General features: G+C 40.4%; 1 protein-coding gene across 2 annotated transcripts; it reads right to left on the bottom strand.

The window, feature by feature from the left end:
• Positions 1–1660: 1660 nt before the first annotated feature.
• Positions 1661–8966, bottom strand: LOC120572904 (coxsackievirus and adenovirus receptor homolog). Of its 2 annotated transcripts, XM_039822421.1 has the most exons (4): positions 8865–8966; positions 8244–8308; positions 5584–5922; positions 1661–5490 (listed from the first exon to the last, which is right to left on the bottom strand). In XM_039822421.1, exons 1-4 carry the CDS (start codon positions 8909–8911, stop codon positions 5339–5341), a joined length of 603 nt encoding a protein of 200 aa, XP_039678355.1. In that variant the 5' UTR covers positions 8912–8966; the 3' UTR covers positions 1661–5338. The 2 variants fall into 2 exon arrangements, with proteins under 2 accessions (XP_039678355.1, XP_039678356.1); XM_039822422.1 differs by lacking the exon at positions 8244–8308.
• Between the last annotated feature and the right edge of the window lie 17577 nt (positions 8967–26543).

Below are 26543 nucleotides of genomic sequence, written 5' to 3'. Positions count from 1 at the left end.
ATCGTTTATACCAATATAGTGAAACTGCTTTGTGTTGTTGTCCGTTCACTCTGTAAGTATAGTGTAATGAACAATGCACATGAAAGGGAGCACTATTCCCTATGTGACACATTATTGTCATCTCTGATCTGAGAAATGTGCCAAAGCAACTGAGAATTACTGTACTGTTGTGAGCTGCGAAAACCAAATACCAAGTTGATATACAGCTCCATACAGGTTTTTGTAGGATATATTTGTATTTGCATGTTTATATGAAGTAAAATATGTTTGGACTGATTAACAAGTCATGTTCGTTTTCATTGACGTTCACATATAGGTAGTTAGGTATATGGCTGTTACACAGGATAACTGTACCCATTTCCAAGTGTGTAAGCTCCAGTTTTGGAGGAATTAATTGCACATATGCATTAAACAAAGTGTTTTCCAGAGTATGAATGAATGATGATGAATGTATAAATTCAGGCTCATAGCTTAGCTTTATTATACCCAACTGCAATAACTGCAGACATACTTATGTATGTAAACATGCAATGACACATAGTGTTGAAATGCAACATTTTATTTAGAAATGAAAACCCATTCATAAACCATCTGTGAAATCGTAGGCCCGACTCTCGTCAGCAGACTGTCTGCTCCCTGTTGAGCCAACATTACCCCTGGAACCGGTCACAGTGGAGGCGGAGCTCCTGCAGACGGAATTCCCCCAACTGCTCTCTGGACCCGAGGGTCTCGTGCACCCACACCTTTCTTGCTGCTACTGCGGGTGCCTTCCTCCGTCTTCTCCTCACAACCAGGGAAAGTGCCAAGGCTTTCTTTTGGTTCAAAGACAGAAACATCTTCGCCACCAAATCACTACTGTGTATCCTACATAATGTCACGTACTGCTCGTCTGATGTAAACACCGGACGCAGGCGTGACATGCATTCAAATATAATACTATAATACTTTTTAATTCGATATCAAGCTGCAGTTGGGAACAAACTGTCCCGGGTTTGCCCTGCAGCCTTCAGTCTCTATGAGTACGTTGCTGCCACGCTGTTTAAATATCATAAGACAATTGTTGTATTCTATGGTATTCTATGGTATTTTATGAAGTCTTCTGCGTGCAGTTTCCTGTACTTTATCTACTGACTGCTGCAATGTTGTCAAATGTGATCATTTACCCCAAATATATAGGCTACTGTAGGTCCTTGTTCAAAGTTTATTAAAATGTCACAAAAGCTAACCTACAGGCTACCCGTTAAACTATCTGCACAATATTCATCTTTAAACTGTTGATATGTCCTGAAAATATCATTTATTATTACATTATTAGGTTATAAAGAGAGACACCTTGAAGAACTCTGTTATGAATCTACATAGCTGGCTAACCAAATAATCTCTCCGTGGTGCCACCCTAAGCACTTTGTCTGCAAGTAAACAAGATTATGAAACGTTAGAGGGGATCAGTTCCAACATGTCATTTTATCTGAATGCAAAACAGTTCTTCTGGGAAAGATACACCCATGAAGCTAACATGCAAAACTAAAACACACACACACACCCAAAACCACACAACCCACAATAAAGAAATACAGATGATCTGAGAGCTGATTCCATCTGTTTTCACTCCAAATGATCCACATAGAGAGAGAGAAGAAGAGACTGAAGTCATGGAGGGGACGATTGGATGCTTTTACTATTATTATAATTATTTTTAACCAGTGGTCAGAATCTGACTCTCAATGGTACACACAGTCTACAGGAAGACAGAATCAGACATGAAGCTGTACACAGAGAGATCAACACACACAGTTAAGTATTAGGAACCCCAAAATGACTACCTAGGCCTATGTAAAAAGTAAAAAAAGACAAACAAACATACAAAGTGCGTAGCAAGAACGCAAATAGTGGGGCAGAAAAGAAGTACTGGAATTAAATATGAATAACCAAACTGCTCAGTAAAGATGGCTGCTGCTTCCTCTCCTGTTGTACCTGAACTCATCCTGCCTTATCTGCTTAATAAGCAGTTTTCTACTGAATAACATTTGAGTGGAAGCCACTGAACTAAAACCTGTCTGTTTTTTTTCTGTCAATCACTCCAGAGATCAACAACAACCGTCCTGACAACTACTACTTTCAAATTGTGTTTAAAGCATTGTGTCAAATCAATCATTTCCATCATTTGTTGAGTTGTGAGTTGTATTTTAGTTTTTATTTGTATTTCATTGCAAATGTGTTCATTGTGATATTTAAATTGTTTCTTAATTAATACAGATGTATTGAAGCCTGTGTTACATGGTTTTCTTTGTAATTTAATTGGAAACAGATTTACTGATATTTACCCGAGAAATGTGGATTTGGTTTCTTAGTTAGGTTTCAAAATTGCTATAGGTTATTATTTACTTATTTATTACTTTGTACAGGATAAAAAATGTAAATATTGCAAATCCTGGGAAAATGTTGGCTATATGTCAACGTTTAATCAACTTCCTCAAACAGTTGGTGAAAAAAGGTTCACTTTTGAACCAGAAAGCTATTCATTCTATCACAGATAGATTTTCAGATAGATTGCTGATTTAGGTAAATTAGGGTTCTTTGTTCAGTGTAACTCAGCCAGCGAGAAGTTGTAAAACAGGCAAATAATCCAGGAACAACATCCTGTGTTTTAACAGCCAGACGGTTAATATTTAAATCCCTTATAACCATCGCTGAGGTGCCCTTGAGCAAGGCCCTTAACCCCAACCAGCTGCTCAGTGATCAGACTGTGTTTGTGCTGGGCAGCTTCCAGGTACGAATGGTAAACTGTGAATGTTATCAACGGCTGCATCTCAGTGGACTTTCCCTGAATAAATAAAGGTCAATAAAAAAAGAATTGTGCAGCTGCTGCTCATAGACAAACATATACTTAAAAGATTAGGGGGGTTAGGTTTGAACACACTGGCCTAACCAGACAGATATTTAAGGCATTAGTTCATGTCTGACTCAGGGCAATGAGTAAGAACTAGTTCCATTGAAGCTGGTTATGTTTAAACTGAATTACTGAGCTAGATCTGCTGTGTCGTTTTCACCCCCAGAAACCCCCTTCTCTGTAGCTGGCTGAGCTGTTTCACTTCAGTACACTCTGATAACAATCAAATAAACACACATTAATCATGTATAACAGAAACAGAAAGCTTCCTTCTCTGGAAACTACCAAACTGCCTGATAGTAATGTTATCATCACTAACGTCCCATGAACAAAAAAAAAAAAACGGTAAAAAAAAATATTTTTGAGCAAATCTCCTTGCCTTTTTAAAGTCACAAAACAAAACATTTACAACATTATCGAGAACATAAATGCACAGAAACAATAGCTGCTACATGCCAACATGTTCCAGCTTGTAGCTTCATCCAACACATTACAGGTAGCATTCAAGTTGGGTACAAAGATTTTTTGAAAATATAAACGCCAACCAGTAGTATACACTCACCCAAATATCAGCCAATGGGCCACTGGGTGTCGGAGAGGTGAGGGCCCATTCCAATTAATGGCATACGTCTGTGACATTGTCTATGAAAAAACATAATTTTATCCGCCAATACTCCATAAACATAACATACACATAAATAAAAGTTACTCCCAAGTATAAAAGTGAAGCCAATGCTGAAGCTCCTACAAACTGCATTCTCTCTAACTTCCAGCAGGGGGCGACTCCACTGGCTCCACCGCGACTCCACTGGCTCCAGCTCAGTAAACATGTTCATAGTGACTTTATGATCTCAATCGCTAGTTTCAAGTCTTCTTCAATAATAGCATGATGTTCATTTAGTAAACTATGGACCTGTCAATCAGGACAGAGGCTTAACAATGCTAACCATGCTAACACTGTGGACATTAAGAGGAAATAACTGTTGCTGCCACGCTGTTGAAATATCATAAGACAACATGTGTTCTATGGTATTTTATGAAGTCTTCTGCATGCAGTTTCCTGTACTTTATCTACTGACTGCTGCAATGTTGTCAAATGTGATCATTTACCCCAAATATATAGGCTACTGTAGGTCGTTGTTCAAAGTTTATTAAAATGTCACAAAAAGCTAACCTACATATTTCATGCCAGCAAGCGTAAGTAATATATAACCCATTACTAGAATAGCTTTAACTAAACCACATTTGCCCAGATCAGCAGCAGCACAGACCCTATGCTTCAGTCCCAGGGATTTGTGAGGAAATCCGAAAAGGAGAGCGTTACAGTAATATTTCTTGTTATCTCAGTAGAACCAACCACGGTGCAGAGAAAGAGATTTCAAATAATAATAATGTAGATCTTTAAAAGGCATGTTTATGTTGAAATAAATATACGTATAAGTAGTTATGCATGTCGTTGTACGCTTGCCCTCATGCACGTAATGTGAAAAATAGATTAGATAGATAGTTCGAACATCTGTGGTCTTTTAGAAAAAAACATTTTAACATCATGTTTGGCCAGTTTTGACAGCTCTATGTGTATTAGAATGATCAGGTGAGATGAAGATGAATTATGTTTATCCATTTAAATACTGCTTTTCTTGTGTAAACGATGACTCAAAGCATTTTACACACCAGAGTCACAAGTCACCCATTGACGCAAACACATTTAAACACTGGTTGGCCGAGGCCCAACTTGGACCGACGTCTGGCGGTCTCTGTGGTGTGTCAGCACCTTCAGTCGGTTTCTACCTGCCAACGCAGCAAGCACTGCTTGAAGTTAAATCTACTCTGTGGTTACATACGTAGGTACGTGGAGATACTGACCCTACGCCGTAGCCTGGCGTGCACCTGTCAAAAAATGACGCAGCTACGAGCGTCTCTCGGCCGTGGCTTGTTAGCACTGCCGACTCATTTCCTGGTTCTCCTTCCCCATAAACAACATGAAATCAAGGAGAGGGTTAACTTTTCCTTCTCCACATTTCCCACTGTGGTCAGAAAGAACAGGGGAGACTCTTTGTTTCTCTCACGATGACTCTAGAGTCGCTACTCACTCTAAAGATAATCACAGTCACTTTCTCAGTCACTCTACCAGCCACACACACACACACACACATATGCAGGGCCTGCTATTCTCTTAATGAGATCGACGCACTAACCAACGCAAAAGTAAACGTATAAACTTCAGGTTACTTATGTAGGTGATGGAGAACGCTCTGCCTGCAGCCTCCGCAGGATTCATAAAGCACCGCTTATGACTAAGATAGTGGGGGGGGGAGGTGCAAAGCTAAAATATGCTTCAAACCACATTCAATACCATTATGTTGTGTCTGATTACAGGGCAGGGCATCTCTCACTCTAGCTTGGACTATGAATATGAAAAAGCCCTTCCACTTACTTTTACGTGTTTTAAGGATTAATCAAACAATAAAACAACAATAACAACAACAATTCCAGACCATTCGCAAATCTTAAATCCTTGCTTCCTCCATTCTTGCTTCCTCCATCCTTGTCTCCTCCATCAGTGTCTCTTCCTACCCCGGTGCGTCCATCTGTGTGACCTGCAGAGCAGAACGAGTTGTGAGGAATCAGCTGTCAGGAGAAGAATAGCTCCAACTTGACATTAACACACAGGCTCTACTCTACAAACTGACCTGAGTCTGTGACATTCAGGGTGGTGGTGTTGATGAGTTCAGGTCCGTCTCCCCCACTGATTAAAATTCGACACTGGTACGTCCCGGTGTCGTTGGCGCTGACGTTCTTCAGAACAATAGAAACATTTCCGTCCTTCATCTCGGGAACACTCAGCTGCACTCTACCGTGATATGATGGATGCTGGTAGTTTACATACATGCGGCCATCTCTGAAGAAGAAGACATAATCTGACCCCAGGTCAGGTCTGCTCCAAGTCAACCTACTGATGTCAGCATCTCTGGGAGCCTGACACTGAAGAGTGACGTCCTGTCCAGGCTTCACTATCAACTGTTGTGGGTCTGAGAAAAGCAGCAAGCAAAAGTCAGTAATACATTTTTATTGTAGGCAGTTTATTTTCATATCTTCATGATATGAAGGCAATGAGGAAGCACATGCTAAACTTCATCAGCTGTTTTGTGGGCTAATGGTTCTGATGGTAGTGTTACAGCAGCGGTCTACTTTGAAAATTCATAACAACGCAGTCCTAGATGCTGTACATTGCAACTTTTACCAAAAATGAAGGCCCAATTGAGCAGAAATGTTCAGATGCTTTGAGCCCACAGGAATTTTGAAGTCTGTCACTGTTTTTCTCAGAAACTGTAAAAATCAAATAAACCTAACTGCTCACACGACCCCAAAACTGCTCCACTGAATATTCAGAATGTCATCCACAAATGATCAAGCTAGATTTTTAAATTATCAAAAAGTGAGCCTTCAGTGCATCAACAAGTTTACAATGAACAGTACTGGAAAGAAGCAAAAGTTTTAGAAAATGCGTTCAGCCAATGGAAAAAAATAGCACAGAAAACACCATTACCATTTCTTACTTCTGATTGGGCGGGCCGCCTAAAGCCAGCCTCCACTGCCCTGTCTTCTCATCGTTATATTAGGCTCGTTCGAGATGAGCCAGGTCTGCACAGAATCGATCACCTGCGATCGCCGCCCAATGCATGCCGGTTAGATTTGTGGCCGACTTGATCCCGACTTGCTCTGACGTCATGCACACGTGGGCAACGATAATCTCACGAGACCAAGGCGGGCACGGATTTGAGACGCAGGCAGCACAGTTGCTTTTCACCGACTGCATGACCCAGGCGGACCCAGTGCACGTTGGGAAATGCCGTCCTCTCAGCTGATCTAACAGCTAATTGGTTCCGAATCGACTCAACATGTTGACGTTTTTCTATAAACTTTTAGTTTGAATTAGAGGGATTTTAGTCGCCATTTGTCTGATTTAAAGGCTTATTCTGTACAGAACACGTTGTGTGGCTGATAGTGACGTTTAGAAGTCAGAGACACAGCACACCTGAAAAATAAAGTCCTTATCATTGTGATTTTTGTGAAATCGTTTATTGCTCAAACCTTATTACTTTTGCAAACCTGATTTTTGCGATGGAATAGGATAAATGACGACAGGCTCAGCTCAGTTGTAGCCTAAAATCTGTGATTCCATGAACGAGGGCGACTGGTCAGCCGACTGTTCAGTCTGCGCAGAATTATTTTTTTGCTATATACATATGATACACATTATTAATTGGCCTCTGATTTATTTCCTGTATTGCATAATATTGTTTAGAGGCTCATCATTAAAGTTGGTCTTCTCAGATTTATGGATGTCTTACTTATCATATCATGTTGTTGTATTAGAGTAAATGCTTCTATTTTCAGGCCCATGCTCTTAAGAAAAAGAGATGTTGGATTTTCCCCTTTTTCCTGGGTATGTGTGCTGCAATAATAATGCTTTGTAGTTGACATCTTTTTTCACAGCAGATGTCTTGCATCTGTTGATAGTTTGTCATAATTGCATTTCTCAATGGCTCTATTTCTTTAACCAAAACTCACCAGAAGTCATGATTTAAGGGTTTAACTGCTATCAACTGCTCATTAGGGGCTGAGCTGCTGCTGCCTGCTCTCGTCCACTTTACAGGCGAGGCGCAGTTTGTCTCCAACGAGCCTATTGCTCTGAAACAGACCTGTCCGTTGCTTTGTGCCCACTCTCTGTAAATATGAGATGAGCAATATGGCTTCCGCAGTCAGTGTAGCAGCCCCGTTTGATCTCTTCCGTGTGTGTGTCTGCTGCACACATGCCACCTCTGATGTAGAGCAGCATGCAGCCGCTTCCCTAAACTTTGTCTCAACAAAGTAATGCACAGCAGACTATAGGGCAGATGGATTTAATCTTGAGATATTGTGACTTTATTCTTATAATATTACACCCTCCCAAAACATCCCTGTGTGCACGCTCTGGAACATTATTAAGCCAGAGAGGGACAGGTTTAAAGCTGCTTCAGAGCGAACAGACTGCAATTATGTAAACTGACTGAAATTGAGAATGAGGTTCATTTTTCGTTTTATTGTCCTGTTTATGAGGACTTAAGAGACCTTTTTTTACTAAAATCACTTCTATTTGTGATGAGTTTTCCTGGCTGGATGAAACATTAGAGTTATGGTAGCAGGTTTTAATTGCCATGCTCGGAAGAGAAGACATATTTCTTTGTTCAAGAACGAGCTGCAGAACAACCTGATATTTTGTGAAATGTTTGAACACTGCAAGTACACTTTAGTGTCTTATAAAACCATAAGGGTTTGGCACTTTGTGTGCATTTTTTTTTAGATTTACCTTTATTGTCATTGTGTAGTGTACAAGTACAAAGATAGTGAAATGCAGATTGCCTCCAACCAGAACTGCAAAAAGAGCAGAAAAGTGGAATGCGATATACAAGTATAGACAGGTTGTGCACAGGCAGGAAAGGACATGCAGAATAAATATGGCTATGTAATATGAAAGCTGTATGAACAACATGTACAGATATGTGCAATGTAGTAGCAGTGACATTATACTAGTAGTAAGAATAATATAGATATAGATATATGCAATGCATTAACCGAATATATAATAAGAAAAACAGAATAAATATGGATATTCAGTATGAACCATATAGACAGATATGTACAGTATGTACAGCTATGTGCAGTGTGGTAACATTATAAGAATAGTACGAATAGGTGTATGTGCAGGATGTATGACAGAGAAATAAAGAATAATTATCAATCAATCATGGTTCGTTGGGACACAAAAATAAAAATTAACAAATTAATTCTTAGATATTTATATATATAAATTAACAAAGTTATTAGTAAAGAAACAGGTTTAAAGTTATTCAAACAGCATCTGTTTTTATTACTTTCATGTCATCATTTAGAAATAGTATTCCCACTAACACAAAGTCAAACAGCTCACCTTCTCCAGCCACAGAAAATATCCATAATAATGTAAATAAAGCACATCTGAATCCAGCCATGAGGACAAGAGACGCTGCTGTAGGTAATAGATGCTGTAATGGAAAAATACCAAGAGCTGGGAGGAGCATAAAGAAGAAGGAGAGAAGATGAGGGCTGGTGAAGACATGTTCCGCCCTACTCTGCCTCTGATTGGCTTATCCTGGTATTCTAAGCCTAAACCTAACCAATCCCAACTGAAGAGTGCAACCAGTACCAGCCCATCAGAGGCGGAGTAGAAGAGGAAGGAGGTGAGGCCGCTTTTATTTTTCAAAAAAAGGCGCGTGGTTTGAAAAGTGATCTGCCAAGTGCTGCTAACCAGAGCTATAAAGCGCCATCCACTGGCGAATGAATCTAAATTATATCTGACTACCTAAAGTAATAAAGTTTGAATTAGTAGGAACTCAGTTGCCCTCGCAGGGCAAGAAAAAAACTTTCACACCTGTGTGCGTTTTTTGTCTTCTGTTTGTTATAGGTGCAATAATGTAATATATTGATGGTTATAAATCCCAAAATGACCCCAATGTGTAATCAGATATTAAGGAAACATGCCAAGTTGAAATACTATCTTTTCTGACAACAATGCTAATGCTAGCATTTTCTCATTTTGAAATTTCCGTACCGTGACTGTATGTCTGTTTGTGTTTGGCCTGTGTGTTGGTATCAACTGTCCATTCTGACATGATGTTTTATTGGTTGGTGCAGTAAGCTCAACAATTGGTGCTTTCACAAAAATTATTACAGAATGAGATTTTAGATTATAAAACATCAGTAATAATAATAACCAAGGAAAAAATTAACAAAAACATTACAAATGCGCGGACTCACTGGTAAGTTCTGAAAATGACATCACCTTACAGTAACGCAGCCTTTAAAACAAGGAAAATACAACACTTTTGTCATACATTAAAAAACACATACTGTATATGCTAGAAGAATAGTCGATTGAGGATTTGCTCACCGTCACAAAGATCAATCAATTGGGATTAAAAACCTCCCTGTGCTTCTCCCACTTCGTGCATGAGTGTTTATAAGGGGTGTGGGGGCAGTGGTGTAGTCTACATTATCTGCAGGTAGAAAGCTCCAGGATTTCCATATACCCACTTAAAAATGTGAAATGATACGCAACAACATTGTTTAGTGGCCGAACTTTAACTTCTGAGATTTGACTCACAAATACGGGGTTGAGTAATTTGAAAGCAAACAGAACATGCAGAGAGACTTTTCTCATCTTTCATCGACCCACTGAGTGTAGTGTGTAGTGTGTAGTGTGTCCGAATGCCCAAATGCTCCGCCTATACTAACACCAGTATCCTCCCTTCACCGCACATTTAAGACTAATATACAGTGCCTTGCGAAAGTATTCGGCCCCCTTGAACTTTTCGACCTTTTGCCACATTTCAGGCCTCAAACATAAAGATATAAAACTGTAATTTTTTGTGAAGAATCAACAACAAGTGGGACACAATCATGAAGTGGAACGGAATTTATTGGATATTTCAAACCTTTTAAACAAATAAAAAACTGAAATATTGGGCGTGCAAAATTATTCAGCCCCCTTAAGTTAATACTTTGTAGCGCCACCTTTTGCTGCGATTACAGCTGTAAGTTGCTTGGGGTATGTCTCTATCAGTTTTGCACATCGAGAGACTGACATTTTTGCCCATTCCTCCTTGCAAAACAGCTCGAGCTCAGTGAGGTTGAATGGAGAGCGTTTGTGAACAGCAGTTTTCAGTTCTTTCCACAGATTCTCGATTGGATTCAGGTCTGGACTTTGACTTGGCCATTCTTACACCTGGATATGTTTATTTGTGAACCATTCCATTGTAGATTTTGCTTTATGTTCTGGATCATTGTCTTGTTGGAAGACAAATCTCCATCCCAGTCTCAGGTCTTTTGCAGACTCCATGAGGTTTTCTTCCAGAATGGTCCTGTATTTGGCTCCATCCATCTTCCCATCAATTTTAACCATCTTCCCTGTCCCTGCTGAAGAAAAGCAGGCCCAAACCATGATGCTGCCACCACCATGTTTGACAGTGGGGATGGTGTGTTCAGGGTGATGAGCTGTGTTGCTTTTACGCCAAACATAACGTTTTGCATTGTTGCCAAAAAGTTCGATTTTGGTTTCATCTGACCACAGCACCTTCTTCCACATGTTTGGTGTGTCTCCCAGGTGGCTTTTGGCAAACTTTAAACGACACTTTTTATGGATATCTTTAAGAAATGGCTTTCTTCTTGCCACTCTTCTATAAAGGCCAGATTTGTGCAGTATACGACTGATTGTTGTCCTATGGACAGAGTCTCCCACCTCAGCTGTAGATCTCTGCAGTTCATCCAGAGTGATCATGGGCCTCTTGGCTGCATCTCTGATCAGTCTTCTCATTGTATGAGCTGAAAGTTTAGAGGGACGGCCGGGTCTTCGTAGATTTGTAGTGGTCTGATACTCCTTCCATTTCAATATTATCGCTTGCACAGTGCTCCTTGGGATGTTTAAAGCTTGGGAAATCTTTTTGTATCCAAATCCGGCTTTAAACTTCTCCACAACAGTATCTCGGACCTGCCTGGTGTGTTCCTTGTTCTTCATGATGCTCTCTGCGCTTTACACGGACCTCTGAGACTATCACAGAGCAGGTGCATTTATACGGAGACTTGATTACACACAGCTGGATTCTATTTATCATCATTAGTCATTTAGGTCAACATTGGATCATTCAGAGATCCTCACTGAACTTCTGGAGAGTTTGCTGCACTGAAAGTAAAGGGGCTGAATAATTTTGCACGCCCACTTTTTCAGTTTTTTATTTGTTAAAAAAGTTTGAAATAGCCAATGAATTTCGTTCCACTTCATAATTGGGACCCACTTGTTGTTGATTCTTCACAAAAAATTACAGTTTTATATCTTTATGTTTGAGGCCTGAAATGTGGCAAAAGGTCGAAACGTTCAAGGGGGCCGAATACTTTCGCAAGGCACTGTAAGTAGCCCATTTTATTTTGTCCTCGTTGCTTTGGGGTCAACAGGTCCCTGATGTGAAAGCCCCCCTTACTGCTTTACATTCCATTATAGTTTGGATATATTTTGAATGTCATCTGTGTTTTCCTTCTCATAGGATAAATAAAGGTATTCCAATGATTAATTGGTGCATAAAAGTGTATCAGAATGCAGGATATTAAGTGTTTGATGCTCAAAATAACCCTGTGGGAGGACACCTAGACCCCACACGTTGATATGCCCCCCCCCTGCCTAAAAGGCCAATTCTGAGCCAGAAAATATATATACATACATGTGGTACAGTATACCCACTACAATACATTAGACTACAACTGTGTGTGTGTGTGTGTGTGTGTGTGTCATAGAGCGGGAGGTGAGGTGCCCTCAATAGGCCGACCGCCACTGGTTACTTCCTCTCATGCATGCAGACTTAGCATCTTAACATCATTAATAACCCTGCTGGACTGTTGGGAACTCACCTGTCTCAGTATAATCATTTGCATGTGTTGCACTTGTTGCTTTCTTGTAACACCCGAGGGAAAATCTCTGTGCTAAACGTCAGGTCTTTCCTGTAAACTAATTGAGAGCAAACGACACAGCCAATAAACTCAAGGCGAAGAGGAAGTGGGAGGGTCTAACTCTTCTGACAGAGAAAAATCTAAGTGTTGTGGTCATGTCACCGAGAGGGAGAATGAAGAACACATCTCTTCTGCTCTGTAAGTAATTCTCTTGATTTAGTTAATGTCTTAACTTAATTAAGCTCAAATCAACCTGAGTGTCATCTGTCTTTGGTGTCGACTTAACTGCAAAACAAATCCAGGTTAGTAAAATTATCTTATAAATGTCTAAAACTGTGAGAATTAGGGTTTATATTTGTGGTTGTTCTGGAGTTGTAATAATGAAAATACTTCCTCATACAAAAGATCACGCACAAAATTAGAAAGTTTTCAAATTAAAGATTTGCCCCATATTTAAAGAAACTAGTGCAGTGTCGTTCAAAACATACCTATCTGGAAAGGGCTGATTGTATGGCCTCCTATGTATATATATATATAGATATAGAAGGACCACAGCCTGAGACACAAGAGCCACAGAGGCACAGTCTCTGAAAAAAAATCCTAATTGGCTTCCTGCTAACGTCAGCTAAATTGCCAAAAAAACACACAAACACTATGGTGATCACAAAAATATCTTTTAAGTTGAAACTCGCTGCTGGATAACAAGTAAAACAACTATTTTTCCATGTGTTTTTTCCCCGCAGGGAGAACTGTGTGATCGAATCAAGCAGTAGTGTGCTAAGATCGCAAATAGTTCAACTGTAATGTTTATGATGTCATTAGCTGACAAAGAAAGAACACATTATTTTTAATAGCCCAATCTTTGCAGTCACTTTACCAGTGGCTTTGCACACACCACCAAAACCCCATCTGCAGGCAAAATGGTGAAAGGGTCAAGTTCATGCTTTTTTTTTGTTTGGGAGAATGAACGTTAATTTAGTTTTGCTCAAACAACAATGAATCCCTCCCTCCAGTCTCTCTGACTGTGAGTCCCAGCAGCTCTCAGATGTTTGAAGATACATCTGTCTCTCTGAGCTGTGACGACAGCTCTGCTGGATGGACTCAGAGGAGGAACACATCCAGAGAAACCAGGACTCAGTGTGGAGATGACTGGGGAAGACCTGCTGGTTCTTCTTGTAACATCAGCGGCATGATCTCAGGGGACAGTGGAGTTTACTGGTGTGAGTCCAGAGAGGGAGCAACCAGTAACAGCATCACCATCACTGTCACTGGTAAGATCAGACTGTGGAGTCAGTATTGATGAAGCTGTGTGTGAATGGATGACATGCTGTAGTTTGTCTCTGTGTTGAGGTGGACCAGTGATCCTGCAGAGTCCTGTCCTCCCTGTGATGGAGGGAGAAGACCTCACTCTGACCTGTAAAACAAAGAGGTCCTCCAACCTCCCAGCTGGTTTCTATAAAGATGACTCCTTCATCAGGACTGAGCCTGCAGGTCACATGACCATCCAACATGTTTCCAGGTCTGATGAAGGCCTCTACAAGTGCAACATCAGCAGTGTTGGAGAGTCTCCACCCAGCTGGGTCTCTGTCACAGGTGAGGAGGTTAAAGGTCATCATTCAACTAACTTCGCTCCCTTCCTAAGTGATGATAAAAATTTGAGGGGGGTTCCATCTGGCTCAGTCAGCGGTACATCGCAGAAATTAAACACTGCTGTGTTTTTATTTAGGTGTTTTGCAAATAACTTAAATTAGACAATGCACAGGCAATTTAGTGATACCCCTGCAGATCTGGTCTTGACCGGTCTTGAAATAAAATCCAGAGTCCTCCTCATCTGAGACGAGACTGAGTAAAAATGCGGTTGATTCTGAGACGAGACCGAGACCTTCAATAAGTGGTCTTGAGACCAAGACTGATCTTGAGTACTACAACTACTAATAAATGACAAAAAGGACAGTATAATGACTGAATGTGTAATCCATTTTTGTTTTAGTGCTTTTGATTATATTTTTCATTTCAGAGAAACCCACGACTACAAGTCCTCCTACATCCAACTGTCTCCCTCCCTCCGTGTTGTGGTCCGTTTCAGTCGGGGTTCTGATTGTGTTGGCTCTACTGGTCCTGCTGGTTCTACTGCTGAGACGATGCATCCGTAGGAAACGGAAAGGTTAGATATGGAACATTTGTAATTATGCTACAGTTATGTTGCATTTAAAAAGCTTTTGATCGTATCACAGATGGTTGGTTTGGACCACTGGTGGTTCGGACTCAAACGCATTTCTTGAACTAACAAGATAAGGTTTTCATATGTGTGATCTCTCAATTCTCGCGTGATATTGTTATAATCCAGCTGCCGTGCAAGGTATCTAGCTACATAAAGATGAACTTGACCTTGCCATGAGTTTTGGTTAGCAGAAGGCTAACCTATTAGCAGCATTTTCTCTTCAACTCTGAAACCCTGCGGCGATATTGACACACGTTTTATTTCTTTTGATGTCAGACTCTCGTTTAGTCGCAGGATAGATTCACAAAAGCTTGAAAAAAGGGGCCGAGAGGGGATACAGAAATATATTTTCTCTCTAAGAACACTTAAAAGTACAATATAATGAAAGATTGTTATGGAAAAAATAAACTGCCTACAACAGCTTTGAATTGATTTAATTTTGTGTTAATTTCAGATGCTCAAGTAGAAGTTAGCGATGAGGACATCACAGATGATGTCATGTACAGTGATGTCCAAATAATACCTAACCTGCAACTGCCAATCAGACAGAGCAGAGGTAAAGATGTTTTTTTTTGCTTATATGGGGACTTTCAGGAACTGTGTGTGTGTGTATCCTCGTTTCTATATTGTTGTGAGGACTGATATGAGTTCAAGATCTTGACAGGATATTAAGGAAAAAGACCTTTTTCTATAAAATAAGGATATTGATATGTTTTAGTCCACAAATGTCCAGTGGTGGAATGTAACGAAGTACAAATACTTTGTTATCTATACTTTTCTATACTCCACTACATTTCTACAACGTTACATTTTCGTTATTTTCTGATCAGTTTTTCCCCCTGCCAAAACGTCTTCCTGACCGTCACACGTTCGCAGTCTGTAGGGAAGCCTTCAGCTGCAGCTCCTATATTACGAATCCCACTATGGCCACGCCAAGACCTGGCCTTCAATAGTATTTATCGGTCAGGCACGTACCGCTCCCAGTAGGGCCTACTACCGCTGCTCCTGTTACTGCTGCTGCTCCCGATACTCTGCTTGGTCATATGTGAAGCATCTGTTCACATAGGGTTAGAATGTAAACTGGGCCACAGATGGTAAGCCCAATTACATTAACTGAAAACTAAAATAATAATAAAAAACATTTTATTTTTGTATTATTAGAATATAGACATATAAATTGCTATGCGAGTACTTAAAATCAGGTACTTTTTACTTAAGAAGGGTTGTCATTGTGGTATTTCTACTTTTACTAAAGTAAATATGTCTCTGGTTATTTGTACTTTTACTTAAGTACTGAGATTCAGTACTTCCTCCACCACTGCAAATTTCACTCAGTATGGTCTATTTTAGTGCATGATGTGTGTCAGGCTCTGCATGAGACTCTGGGTGTTTTGTACCATGTGGTTACCAGAAGCTAACAGCTCTTACAGCTCTGTGGTCGTCTAGTTTCCTGTTTCTCATACAAACACTTCAGTTGAGTGTGGGTCTGCACAACTTTCACTGCAGGGCTGATTATACAACAAAGATATAATATGAATACATTTTAAATGTGCAGATTTCCATAACTTTGTTTACTCTGATCACATACAACATATCTACATATTGAGGGAATTGGTTTGAGCCAGATATTCCATTAACTTAATGAATATATGGTTAACTAATACTTTTGTAGTTTGTCTGACATTAATAATGTAGTGAACATCTTGTTAAAAGCTACCAGCTCTGTGCTAAGCACCTATTTCAATCTGTCAACACCCCATTGAATGGGCATTATCACTGGTTACGACTCATATGGGTTAGAAGGAGCCAGCTACACCTACTAGTAGGATAGGAGACCATTATCAGCCTTTTCAAATGTCTGTGAATGTTTTCACTAACTAGGTCATAGTTATCCAAGGAAGATTGAAATCAAGGGAAACTGAAAATGGTTAAAGGTTCGTGGAGACGTTTCATCTCTCATTCGAGAGACTTTATAAATTCTGACTGAACAGAAGGGAAACCCAGCTACTTAACCTCTGTGGGCTCGTTGTCAAGATGATCAATACTGCTTTTTTGCTTAGTGCTCCTGGCTGTTGTAACAACAGTAATTATGGTCGTTGAAGACAACTGAGGCCAAGTTTAAAGTAATATTGCTGCAAATTTTTACACGAGGCCAAATGGGAACGTTGTATGTATGCATGGCCCAACACAGAAAGACCCACGTCTCAGGTCAAGACTAAGTAGTATACTTTATTATTATTATTATGAAGGATAAAGGACACTCTTTTGAGGACCAAAAGGTACACATATTAGACAGAGAGGATGGATGGTTTGAAAGGGTACCTAAGGAACGCATTTACAACCCAGATTGGGAAAACCATCGCTTAACAGGGGAGGAGTTCAACGACACCACTTTTCGACCCACTTACAAATATGTAATTTCATTTCTCCCCAGCAAACTTAACAATTGCTCACATTTGGCTTCATGTGAGAATGCCAACGCTGGTTATAGACTTGGCCTCTGGTATCCACGATGAATTGTATGAGAGACAAACCTTCGAGAACCTTTTATCAAGATTATTAGTTTAATTACTTAACGTCCGTGATGTTAGCGTTAAGGTTATCAGTTGTAGTATCTGCACTAATGTCATGTGTATGCATTTAATTTTCCAGAGAGTGATTCAGATGCAGTTTACTCAGCAGTGAGACGGCCAGAGGATGCCACTAACAGACAAACAGTGATCATAGACATCGAATCTAGCAGGACGAGAGGTAAGGTTGGTCTTCTTTGTCTCAATCACTAGAAACATCTGCTGGAAAACACAGCTGTTAACTGTAGTTTTTATCAAATAAACAGAAAATAGTGACTTTGATTGGGACCATTTTCAGCGGCAGATTAATCATGATTGGCGCGGTAGTGAGTGATTGTGGCAGCAGGACGGTGTATGTTGGAAATGTAAAACCACAGCAGCAACTTCCTCCTGTTGATTACAGTGAACTATGATATGACGTTGGTGAGGTTTCTTTCTACAGTCTCTGCTCTAGCTGGCAGTGAGGGGTTTGTCTGTTGTTTACCTTGTGGTGAAAAGTACAAGCTTTTCTTTTAAATCGAAGCAAGCAGCTTTGTGGTTGTACAGTTTCCTGTCAGAAAATGCTCCCTTTGTTCAGCAGTTTGAAAAACTGTTTCTCAGTACCTGCAGTAATGTAATCTCTATGCATTTTATTTTATTTTGCAGAGAGAGATTCGGCTGCAGTCTACTCAGCAGTGAGACGTCATTTATGGACAAATAGTGATCAAATCAAACTGAGAGGTACAGCTGCTCTTTATTTCTGAACTTTGAACTGAGCCAGTGTCCTGTCTTTATGCTAAGCTAACCACATCCAGCTCTGTACTGAATACATATATGGCCAAAGTGATAAACTATTCCTTTAAGGGATATGAGTAATGTGCAGCCCTGTTTCCTAAAAGTAATGTCCTCATACAACATGTTTGTTAAGGTTCTCAGTCATCCAGGTTAAAGTTATCCAGGGAAGGGTTAAAATCACAGATAACTGGATTTGTTTAAGTTGATTCAAAGACGTTTTGTTTCTTATCTGAGAGACTTCTCAGTTCTGACTGAACCCATTTTTCCCAGTGAAAACATCACCATTCACGTCACTTCCTGTGGGAAACTGGGGCTAGATTTTGCTAACAGAGTTTCCCAGTTGGTGATGCGCTGTTGACAACTGACGTACAGAAACACGGCCGACGATCGTTCAAATGTGTTGAATGATTAGAAACTTTTCCTACATATAGAAAATTCACGCATGCATGTAATATATTTTGCCGACGTCCACCATGTGCTATCGATTTAGGTTGTAGTCGTCCATTGGTTTCAATACAGGAACTTAAATTAGTTATAAATGTTGTGTGCTATTGCCAGTAACAAATAAACCAATTAAAGTCAAGTAGGCCTATGTTTTGAGCTCTTGTACAAACTGTAGTAAGGAAAGTAATGTGTAATTGAAGAGCTTTGGGGTGTTCTTTGTTATTGTGGCCTCCATATTTTCACACACCTGATAATCTATAGGCTACGCCCAACAGTTGGTGGCAGTAATGCAACAAGTTGTTATGCCAAATGCCGATATCACAGAAAAGAAGAACACGCTTCCTGACATTGTGAATGCTGGCAGTCGGAAAAAAACGTAATCGGGGGGGGGGTCCCTGATATTCCCAGGTGGCATGAATGGACCATTAACCTCTGTCAAACCATGTGTCCTGTGCGGACCTTAGCGTGGACCAGTATCTGTCTTAACAATCCACCCTAAAAACTGCACACCCAAACACAAGAAAAGCCAGTTAGTATATGCTGTCCAATTCAGAAATGCACATTTATATGTTTATTAGGGAAATACAACAACCATTACACCAACACCTCAGGTCAAGACTCAACAGTTTACTTACATCTGAATGATAAAGGACACTAATTTGGGGAACCGAAGTCAAACATCTTCTCTGTCCTCATGTGTCTCCAACGCTGCCATCACAACAGCCTGGAGCACTAACAAACAAAGTGGAATCAATAATCTTGACAATGACCCCACTGTAGGTAAATAGCTGGGTTTCACTACCGTTTAGTCAGAAATAAAAAAATTCTCGAATGAGAGACAAAATGTCTTTGAGAACCTTTAACCAAGTCCAGTTGATCTTGAAAGTAAACCTCACCTGAGTTCCCATTCAATGACATCTGCATTCAGAATGGAAACATATTTTGTCCCAGATTGGGTTTCTTTTTGGCGTAGGAAAAAAGTCTGCGTAGCGATGTAGTTAGCTAGACGCAGGAGTCAGACAAACACTGGACTTTCATGCAGGAGACCGCTGTTCGTTACGTGTGAAACCAGATGTCAACGTTGATGTAACAAACATGAATTTAATCCTAACCATCATCTTTTCCTAAACATATTAGTAGTTTTGTTTCAAAAGCGGTTTTAAAAAGGGGCGCTGGTCAAAATACGTTCCCCTCAAGATGTAATTGAACATTTTTATTGTATGGGACTGTAATTTTCTGGGAGACGAGGAACTTGGCTTGTCTGACGAAGTTGGTCTCCAACAGTTTCTCATATTGTCTGAACTGTTTGTGTTCAGAGTCTCCAGCAGAGCCAGAGGTCCTCTACTCCTCACTGAGGAAGACCTGAATACCATCACACCAGTCCAACCAGTGGAGTCCAACCGGCCAATCACTGGTCCCCAGAGACCCTCACACCTCGGTACACTCTTCTGTTGGATTTCTAATTAAAGTTAAATGAGACTCATAAAGAGACAAACAACTAAAATTTAGAGCACGTTTGCATTCTTTAGATTTTTTTCATTCAAAGATATACTTCTTATTTAAGTAATTTGTTCCTATTTAATTGTTTCATAACTGTGGACAACACCAACAAATATCTAATGAACACAGTCTAATGATAATAATAACTATGTACTGATATTTATATTGTATTTATGAGCTTGTTTCTGTGCAGGATGAATAAACCTGTGTCACTGGTTGTTTTCCTCGTGTGGTTCTGTGGGTTTCACATCTCTGACTGATGGAACATTTGTTCTGGTTAACACTTCTCTTCAGCAGATACCAATAACTAAACAAACACACCACAGACTATAAACAGCTGCAACCTCAGCCAGTGGTTGGAAACTTTTACACCAATCACAAACAGCTAGAATCAGGGCGTCTGAGTTTTGATTCTGCAGTCGGTGAAGATTCAATCTATAAATGTTTTTTTTTTAAAGGTCCCATGGCATGAAAATGTCACTTTATGAGGTTTTTTAACATTAAAATGCGTTCCCCCAGCCTGCCTATGGTCCCCCAGTGGCTAGAAATGGCGATAGGTGTAAACCGAGCCCTGGGTATCCTGCTCTGCCTTTGAGAAAATGAAAGCTCAGATGAGCCGTTTTGGAATCTGCTTGTTATGAGGTCATAACAAGCAAGGTTAACTCCCCTTTCTCTGCTTTGCCCGCCCAGAGAATTTGGCCAACCCATGAGAGAGAGACATCATGGCTTTCAAACGAGAAAAGTGGCAGTTGGTCAAGGCCACACCCCCACCCTCAACCTTGCCCCTCCCACTCTCCTCCTCAATAGCTTCAGACACAGAAATGGCACATACTAAGGAAAGCTCATTGTAGGACTGGCTCTAGTGGCTGTAATTCTGCACCAAGGCTGAATTTCGGGAAAGAGACTTCAGATACAGTATCAGGGGACCACTAAGGTCTATATAAAAGCATCCAAAGAGCACCATGTCATGGGACCTTTAAAGTTCAAATGTCACAGAAACCATCAGGTCCTATTTGTCAGCTACATTCTGATCACCTGGGACAGCAGGATCATTTAAATGGAGCTGATGAATCGATTAGCTGTAACTATTTCATTAATTGTCAACCAGTTTGATAATCAATTAATCAGTTTAAGTCATTTTGATGAAAACAGTGAAACTTCTCTGATGTCAGCTTGTGAAATGTGAATATGTTTCTAGTTTCTTCTCTCCTCTGTGACAGTAAACTGAATATCTTTGAGTTGTGGACAGAACAAGACATTTGAGGACGTCATCTTGGGCTTTTTGGGGAAACACTGATCCACGTTTTTCACCGTTTTCTGACATTTTAGAGGCCAAATAGCTAACCCATTGGTTATATTTTTCAAAGGAATGCACATTGTAAAAATCCCTTTGGATGAAAGCATCATATCAGTTGAGTCAGACAGCCAGCAGGTGGCAGCACAGCACCTTCTCTTTCTTTACACATGCTCAGTTCAGCAGGGAACAGCTGAGAGTTTGTGTTGGTCTTTGATCCCTGAAGTTTGATTCATGTATTTTTGTTCATTCAACTGTCACTATATTACAGTAACTCTACTGTGTTTATGCGACAACATAAAGTGCATTAACATGTCAACACACATGACATCTAACCACAGAGCATCCAAACCAACAGGTAATACATTTCAAAAAACACTCTGCAGCAGAAAACAGAAAAGAGACAAAACTCAGACATGCATGGCAACACACACACAGCTATGTTTCCTAGCAACCTTCATCTGAACAGTACCAATCATCCCAGAGAGTGTGTTGTTGAACTCACCTGTCCGAACCTGAAGTGGAGGATCATCCATCAGGATGTTAGCATTTAGCATGTTAGCCACAACCAGCATGCATCTGTTGGTGAAGTAACATCACAGCAGGTGTGTTTGATTTGGTTCAGCTAGCGTGCTGAGTGGGTTGGTCACAAGCTAATTAACCCTCTATGTGAATACATTTAAGGTATCCCTTTAAGGTATCCCTTAAATGTATCTACATCTGTTAAGGACAACAGGAGGGTTCAGATGGATGTTACCTTTTTAACACTGGGGGTAAGGTTAGGGTACTGATGCACACACACACACACACACACACACAGTCACATCATGTGACGAGCGCGTAAGCGAAAGCTTATCTGTCCTCTCTGAAAATTGACAGAGCAGAGCTCTGACACAAACACACACACTCGCATACACGCAGAGCTGCAGACGGTGTAAACTACGTCGGCTCTGCAGTTTTGTTGAAGGAAATGCTGATAAAGTGGTTTAAAGTGGTTACAGATTTTCATAACTTCACGCAGACAGCGCTTGCTGCGATATGATATTAATGGCGAACTGAAAGCGGTCGCGGTGCTGTTGACGTTTCACTTCCTCGGAGATGAGCAGGGCAGGCACAACAGTGGTATCTATGCCCTGGTGACTGACTGACAGGCTGAGGTTGTAAGGCAAGGCAACTTTATTTCTACAGCACCTTTCAGCAACAAGGCAATTCAAAGTGCTTTACATGAAACATTAAAGAGCAATTAAAAATGGTCATGATGAAAATAAAACGGGCAAAAAAATAATATACAAATACAATACTAAACAAAATATATACACTGTATATTTTTTTACTGTCATGACAGTGATAGTGCTGTCAGTTTGCCTTATATGTTGCATCTTCAAAAGTGACACTGAATTTGAAACAGAACATTGTAATTTCTGCATCTATTATCAAAGTATTTATTAGTGTGTGCCCCATTGTGCTCTTAAAAGTGACAGGATGTAAGCAGTAGGGCCGAGATCATCGTTGTAAGCCTGCAGAAGCGATGGATACATTTTTAAAAAGGAAAAATGCAGATTCTGCTCTTATTAGGCTACAATGTGTAAATGTGTAAAATGTTTGGTTGGTGGTGTGCCGCGGGATTTTGTTCATGTAAAAAATGTGCTGTGGCTCAAAAAAGGTTGAAAAACACTCCTCCAGAGGATCCATTTACTGGAAAGCCTTTCACTTCCAGGAAGTCTGAAGGAAGATCAGCTCAGACACTGAGAGGTACAACAGGTCCAGTCAACAGACAGAAACATGGAACTGTATTCATCATCAACATGTGAAAAGATTTCATTTTTATCTGACAAATAAACCCATGCATTAATGCAACAAGATTGTCATTGTTGAATCTCCTCATTAGCTCTGTGTTGAGGCTGAAATACTTTGACTCAAAGCATGTCCAAACAGGTTGGGATAGCCTCTGCTGCCAAAATTATACTGAGACACTGGAAATCCCCCATAAACCCAACAATGCAATAGTGGAAACTCCCCATGAGTGAGACAGCTAGTATTTGAATAAAAGTGTGAATGCAACAGCGCGGTGGCAAGATCTGGTTGGTTTAACTGAAAGAGTGAATGCCCAGTCAGCTGATGACGCACACAAGTGTTATCCCTCTCTCCCTGCATTCACGGACATTGGAAAAACGTTTTTCTGAGTGAAAACGTCATCATTCACGTAACGTCCTGTGGGAATCAGAGGTGAGAAACTGGGGCTAGATTTTGCTAACCGACTTTCCCAGTTGGTGACGCGTTGTTGACAACTGATGTTTGCTGTAGGCGACTTTGGTTCACTGAACATATTTCAATGACAAAAACTGTTTATTGTGGACAAACGCCTCTGGCAAGAAACATACACAGACATAACATGTTTGAATTTATTCATAAATAGTATAAAAAAAACATTATCCATGTCTTTTCCCGTTGGTTGTCCTGCAGACAACACAAACACACACCTGTCCATGTGTTGTTTGGATGCTCGCTTAAGAAAACGGCAGTAAATCTTTTGTTATTGTGGCCTCCATGTTTTCACCCACCTGATGCTCTACGCTACGCCCAACCGTTGGTGGCAGTCATGCAAAAAGTTGTTATGCCAAACGCCAATATAACAGAAGAAGAAGAACACGCATCCCGACGACGTGAACGCTGCCAGTCGGAAAAACAACGTAATCACAGGGGCGGTCCCTGATATTCCCAGGTGGCATGAACGCGCCATCTCTTTCTCCCTGCCTAAACAGCTGCATCATCATCAGCTGCAGGCTATATATATACATTTTGGATGACAGATTCTACCTTTGTGGTACATTTTACTGTAAATAACTTTGTATTTTCACTTACAATAAGTAAACCTCAGGACTCTTCCTAGAGAAGCGGTGTTTTTATATAGAGGTAATGTTGCTATTTTAAAGGTGGAGTCTGTGATTCTGCAGAAAGATGGCTGATATTTGAACTCAACACCCAAACAAATGTAAAAGAAAAAAACTCATGGCTCTCACACTCATGATATGTCTTATAAAACAACATATACACATGTTAATAAGGTAAAAAAAACTTTATTTAAATATATACAGTAGTATATTTACATTTTGTACAAGTTTGTGAACAACTGAGATCATCATTATAAATGAGTGAGACCTGGATGGTTTCTGAGATTTCAAAATAAATGTTCAATTTCCTCAGCAATGGGATTGGGAGTGTAGACCTGCTCCTCTGGTGGTTTATGTGCGCTGCTCCGCTAGTGGTCGGTGGTCAGGTGGTCAGGTGGTCAGGTGTGATCACCCACCAGAACCTGTCTGCTGTCTGTGGTGGCGTGTGCAGCCTGTTAAAGCTGTATCGCCCAGTTTATATACATGGCCACAGCTCACTTGGAGAACTGGGTTACTGGATGTATTGCTCCTTTAAAAGCATTTCAATGGGTAAAGACTTCTCTCTCTCTCTCTCTGAAGATATATATACATACATATATATTGTATATCTTATGAAATGTACATTGTATAATGTTTCAGCTAATCTTGTTAACCTGCCTCATCAGCAGCAGGCTGCTCTGAGTTATGGTTCATAGATCTTTGGTCCAAGATTTCCGTGGAGGTTTCCTGCTGTGGGCCAACTTCATCGTCAGTAAAATGATTATTTACATTTCTTTGGTCCAGGAAGTTGATGAGTGTGTCCTGCTGTGGGCCAGCTTCTTCATCAGCAGAATTATTATTCTGAGGTCTTTTATGTACCCAGAGGATAAAAACTAAAACAGTTATCACAACAAATAGCACAGCTGCTATCAGTCCATAATGTCTGTTGGTGTTTCCTCCATCCTTGTGTCCTCCATCCTTGTCTCCTTCATCCTTGTCTCCTTCATCCTTGTCTCCTTCGTCTCCATCTGTGTGACCTGCAGAGCAGAAAGAGTTGAGAGGAATCAGCTGTCAGGAGAAGACTGAAGAACCCAACAGAATCAGTTTCCTCTTCAGTCTGATGTCAGACATTATCTGCTGACTCACAGCAGCTGTTCTCTACAAAGTCTCATCAGAAACATATTCAGAGAACACAAATGATCCATAAACACAGAGACTCAACTCTACACACTCACCTGAGACTGAGACATTCAGCTTGATGGTGCTGTAGACTTTAGGTTCTTCTCCCTTCTTGATTCCAACTCGACATTCATATGTTCCGGTGTCGTTGACGCTGACGTTCTTCAGAACAACAGAAACATCTCCATCCTTCATCTCCGGATCACTCAGGGTCACTCGACCACGATATGAGGGGAGCTGGTAGATCCCATTTGTGTGGTTTCCATTGCGGGCGAAGACATATTGGTTTGACTTCAGGTCATTTCTGATCCACACTATCGCTTTGATGTCAGCACCTCTGGGAGCCTGACAGTGAAGAAGGACGTCCTCTCCAGGCTTTGCTGTGATATTCTTTGTGTCTGAACAAGAAGAAAAAGAAAGCAGACAGTTCTTACAGAGACTTTTGAGTGTGTGAGTCGTCCAGATGGAAACATTTATTGTTTAATGTCGACATTTACAGTAAAGTGAGTAAATGTAGTCTAATTGTTAGTTTTTACTTCTGGCGCTGTAAGGATTATTTCAAATGGTGGTGAGGAGACACGCCTACTTCAGAGCCGTCTACTTAGTTTTCCGCTCCTTTTCTAGCCAAATGAAAAACCCTGAGTCATCAACCGATACCAGCCGCGCGCTTAATGGCTTTCCATTCCCACCACACCCACACTCGGTTAAGTTTTTTGTAAAACCCATTAATACTTCCTCATCATCAGAGGGTGTAAGCAGGATTGGCCAGTACACGTTGCATGACATGAGGAGGAGGGACATTGGTTGAGGTTAGGTAAGCCAGAAGCAGAGTAAGGTGGGACATTTAAAGAAGGAAGGGACGAGGGGCGAGCCACAGACGGACACTAACAGACACGGAGTATCTGGTTTTCCTCTTTTACCTGCTGACTGTGTTCTTAGTTCCTGGACTTAACTTATCTGAGCTCTGCTTTAACTTATTTGTAAAAACAATTTGTGTGTTTTTTTCTTCCATTTGTAACTAATCTACATTTACAATAAAATATATATTTTTTTTAAATAATTTAAGCTGTCGTCTTTTGAAAGCCTGAACTACTCTGACATGGATTATCATCGTTCCCTTTGACGTTTTTTGTTTTTTTTCTGGTTTGTCAGAGAGACCATGAACTGTCCCTGCAGTTTGAGTATTTATACAGCATAACCTTTTAGATAAATTTTAGGCTGTTGGTGGACGTGAAAGAGCTGAAATGATTATTGGTATCGGTAGAAGTTAGCCAGGAAAAAC

This window comes from Perca fluviatilis, chromosome 14 (assembly GCF_010015445.1).
Source record: "Perca fluviatilis chromosome 14, GENO_Pfluv_1.0, whole genome shotgun sequence".
Classification (NCBI taxonomy): Eukaryota; Metazoa; Chordata; class Actinopteri; order Perciformes; family Percidae; genus Perca; species Perca fluviatilis.
The sequence above is the reverse complement of the archived record's forward strand: the minus strand, read 5'-3'. Positions and strand labels throughout refer to the sequence as shown.

Bases quoted from the DNA above. Each gene is read 5' to 3' on its own strand.
- LOC120572904 (XM_039822421.1), bottom strand. From the start codon at position 8,911: ATGTGCTTTATTTACATTATTATGGATATTTTCTGTGGCTGGAGAAG. The intron at 8,309-8,864 runs GTGAGCTGTTTG...CTCTTTTTGCAG, and splicing joins ATTTTCTGTGGCTGGAGAAG to TTCTGGTTGGAGGCAATCTG. The intron at 5,491-5,583 runs GTCAGTTTGTAG...TCTGCTCTGCAG, and splicing joins CCTGAATGTCACAGACTCAG to GTCACACAGATGGACGCACC.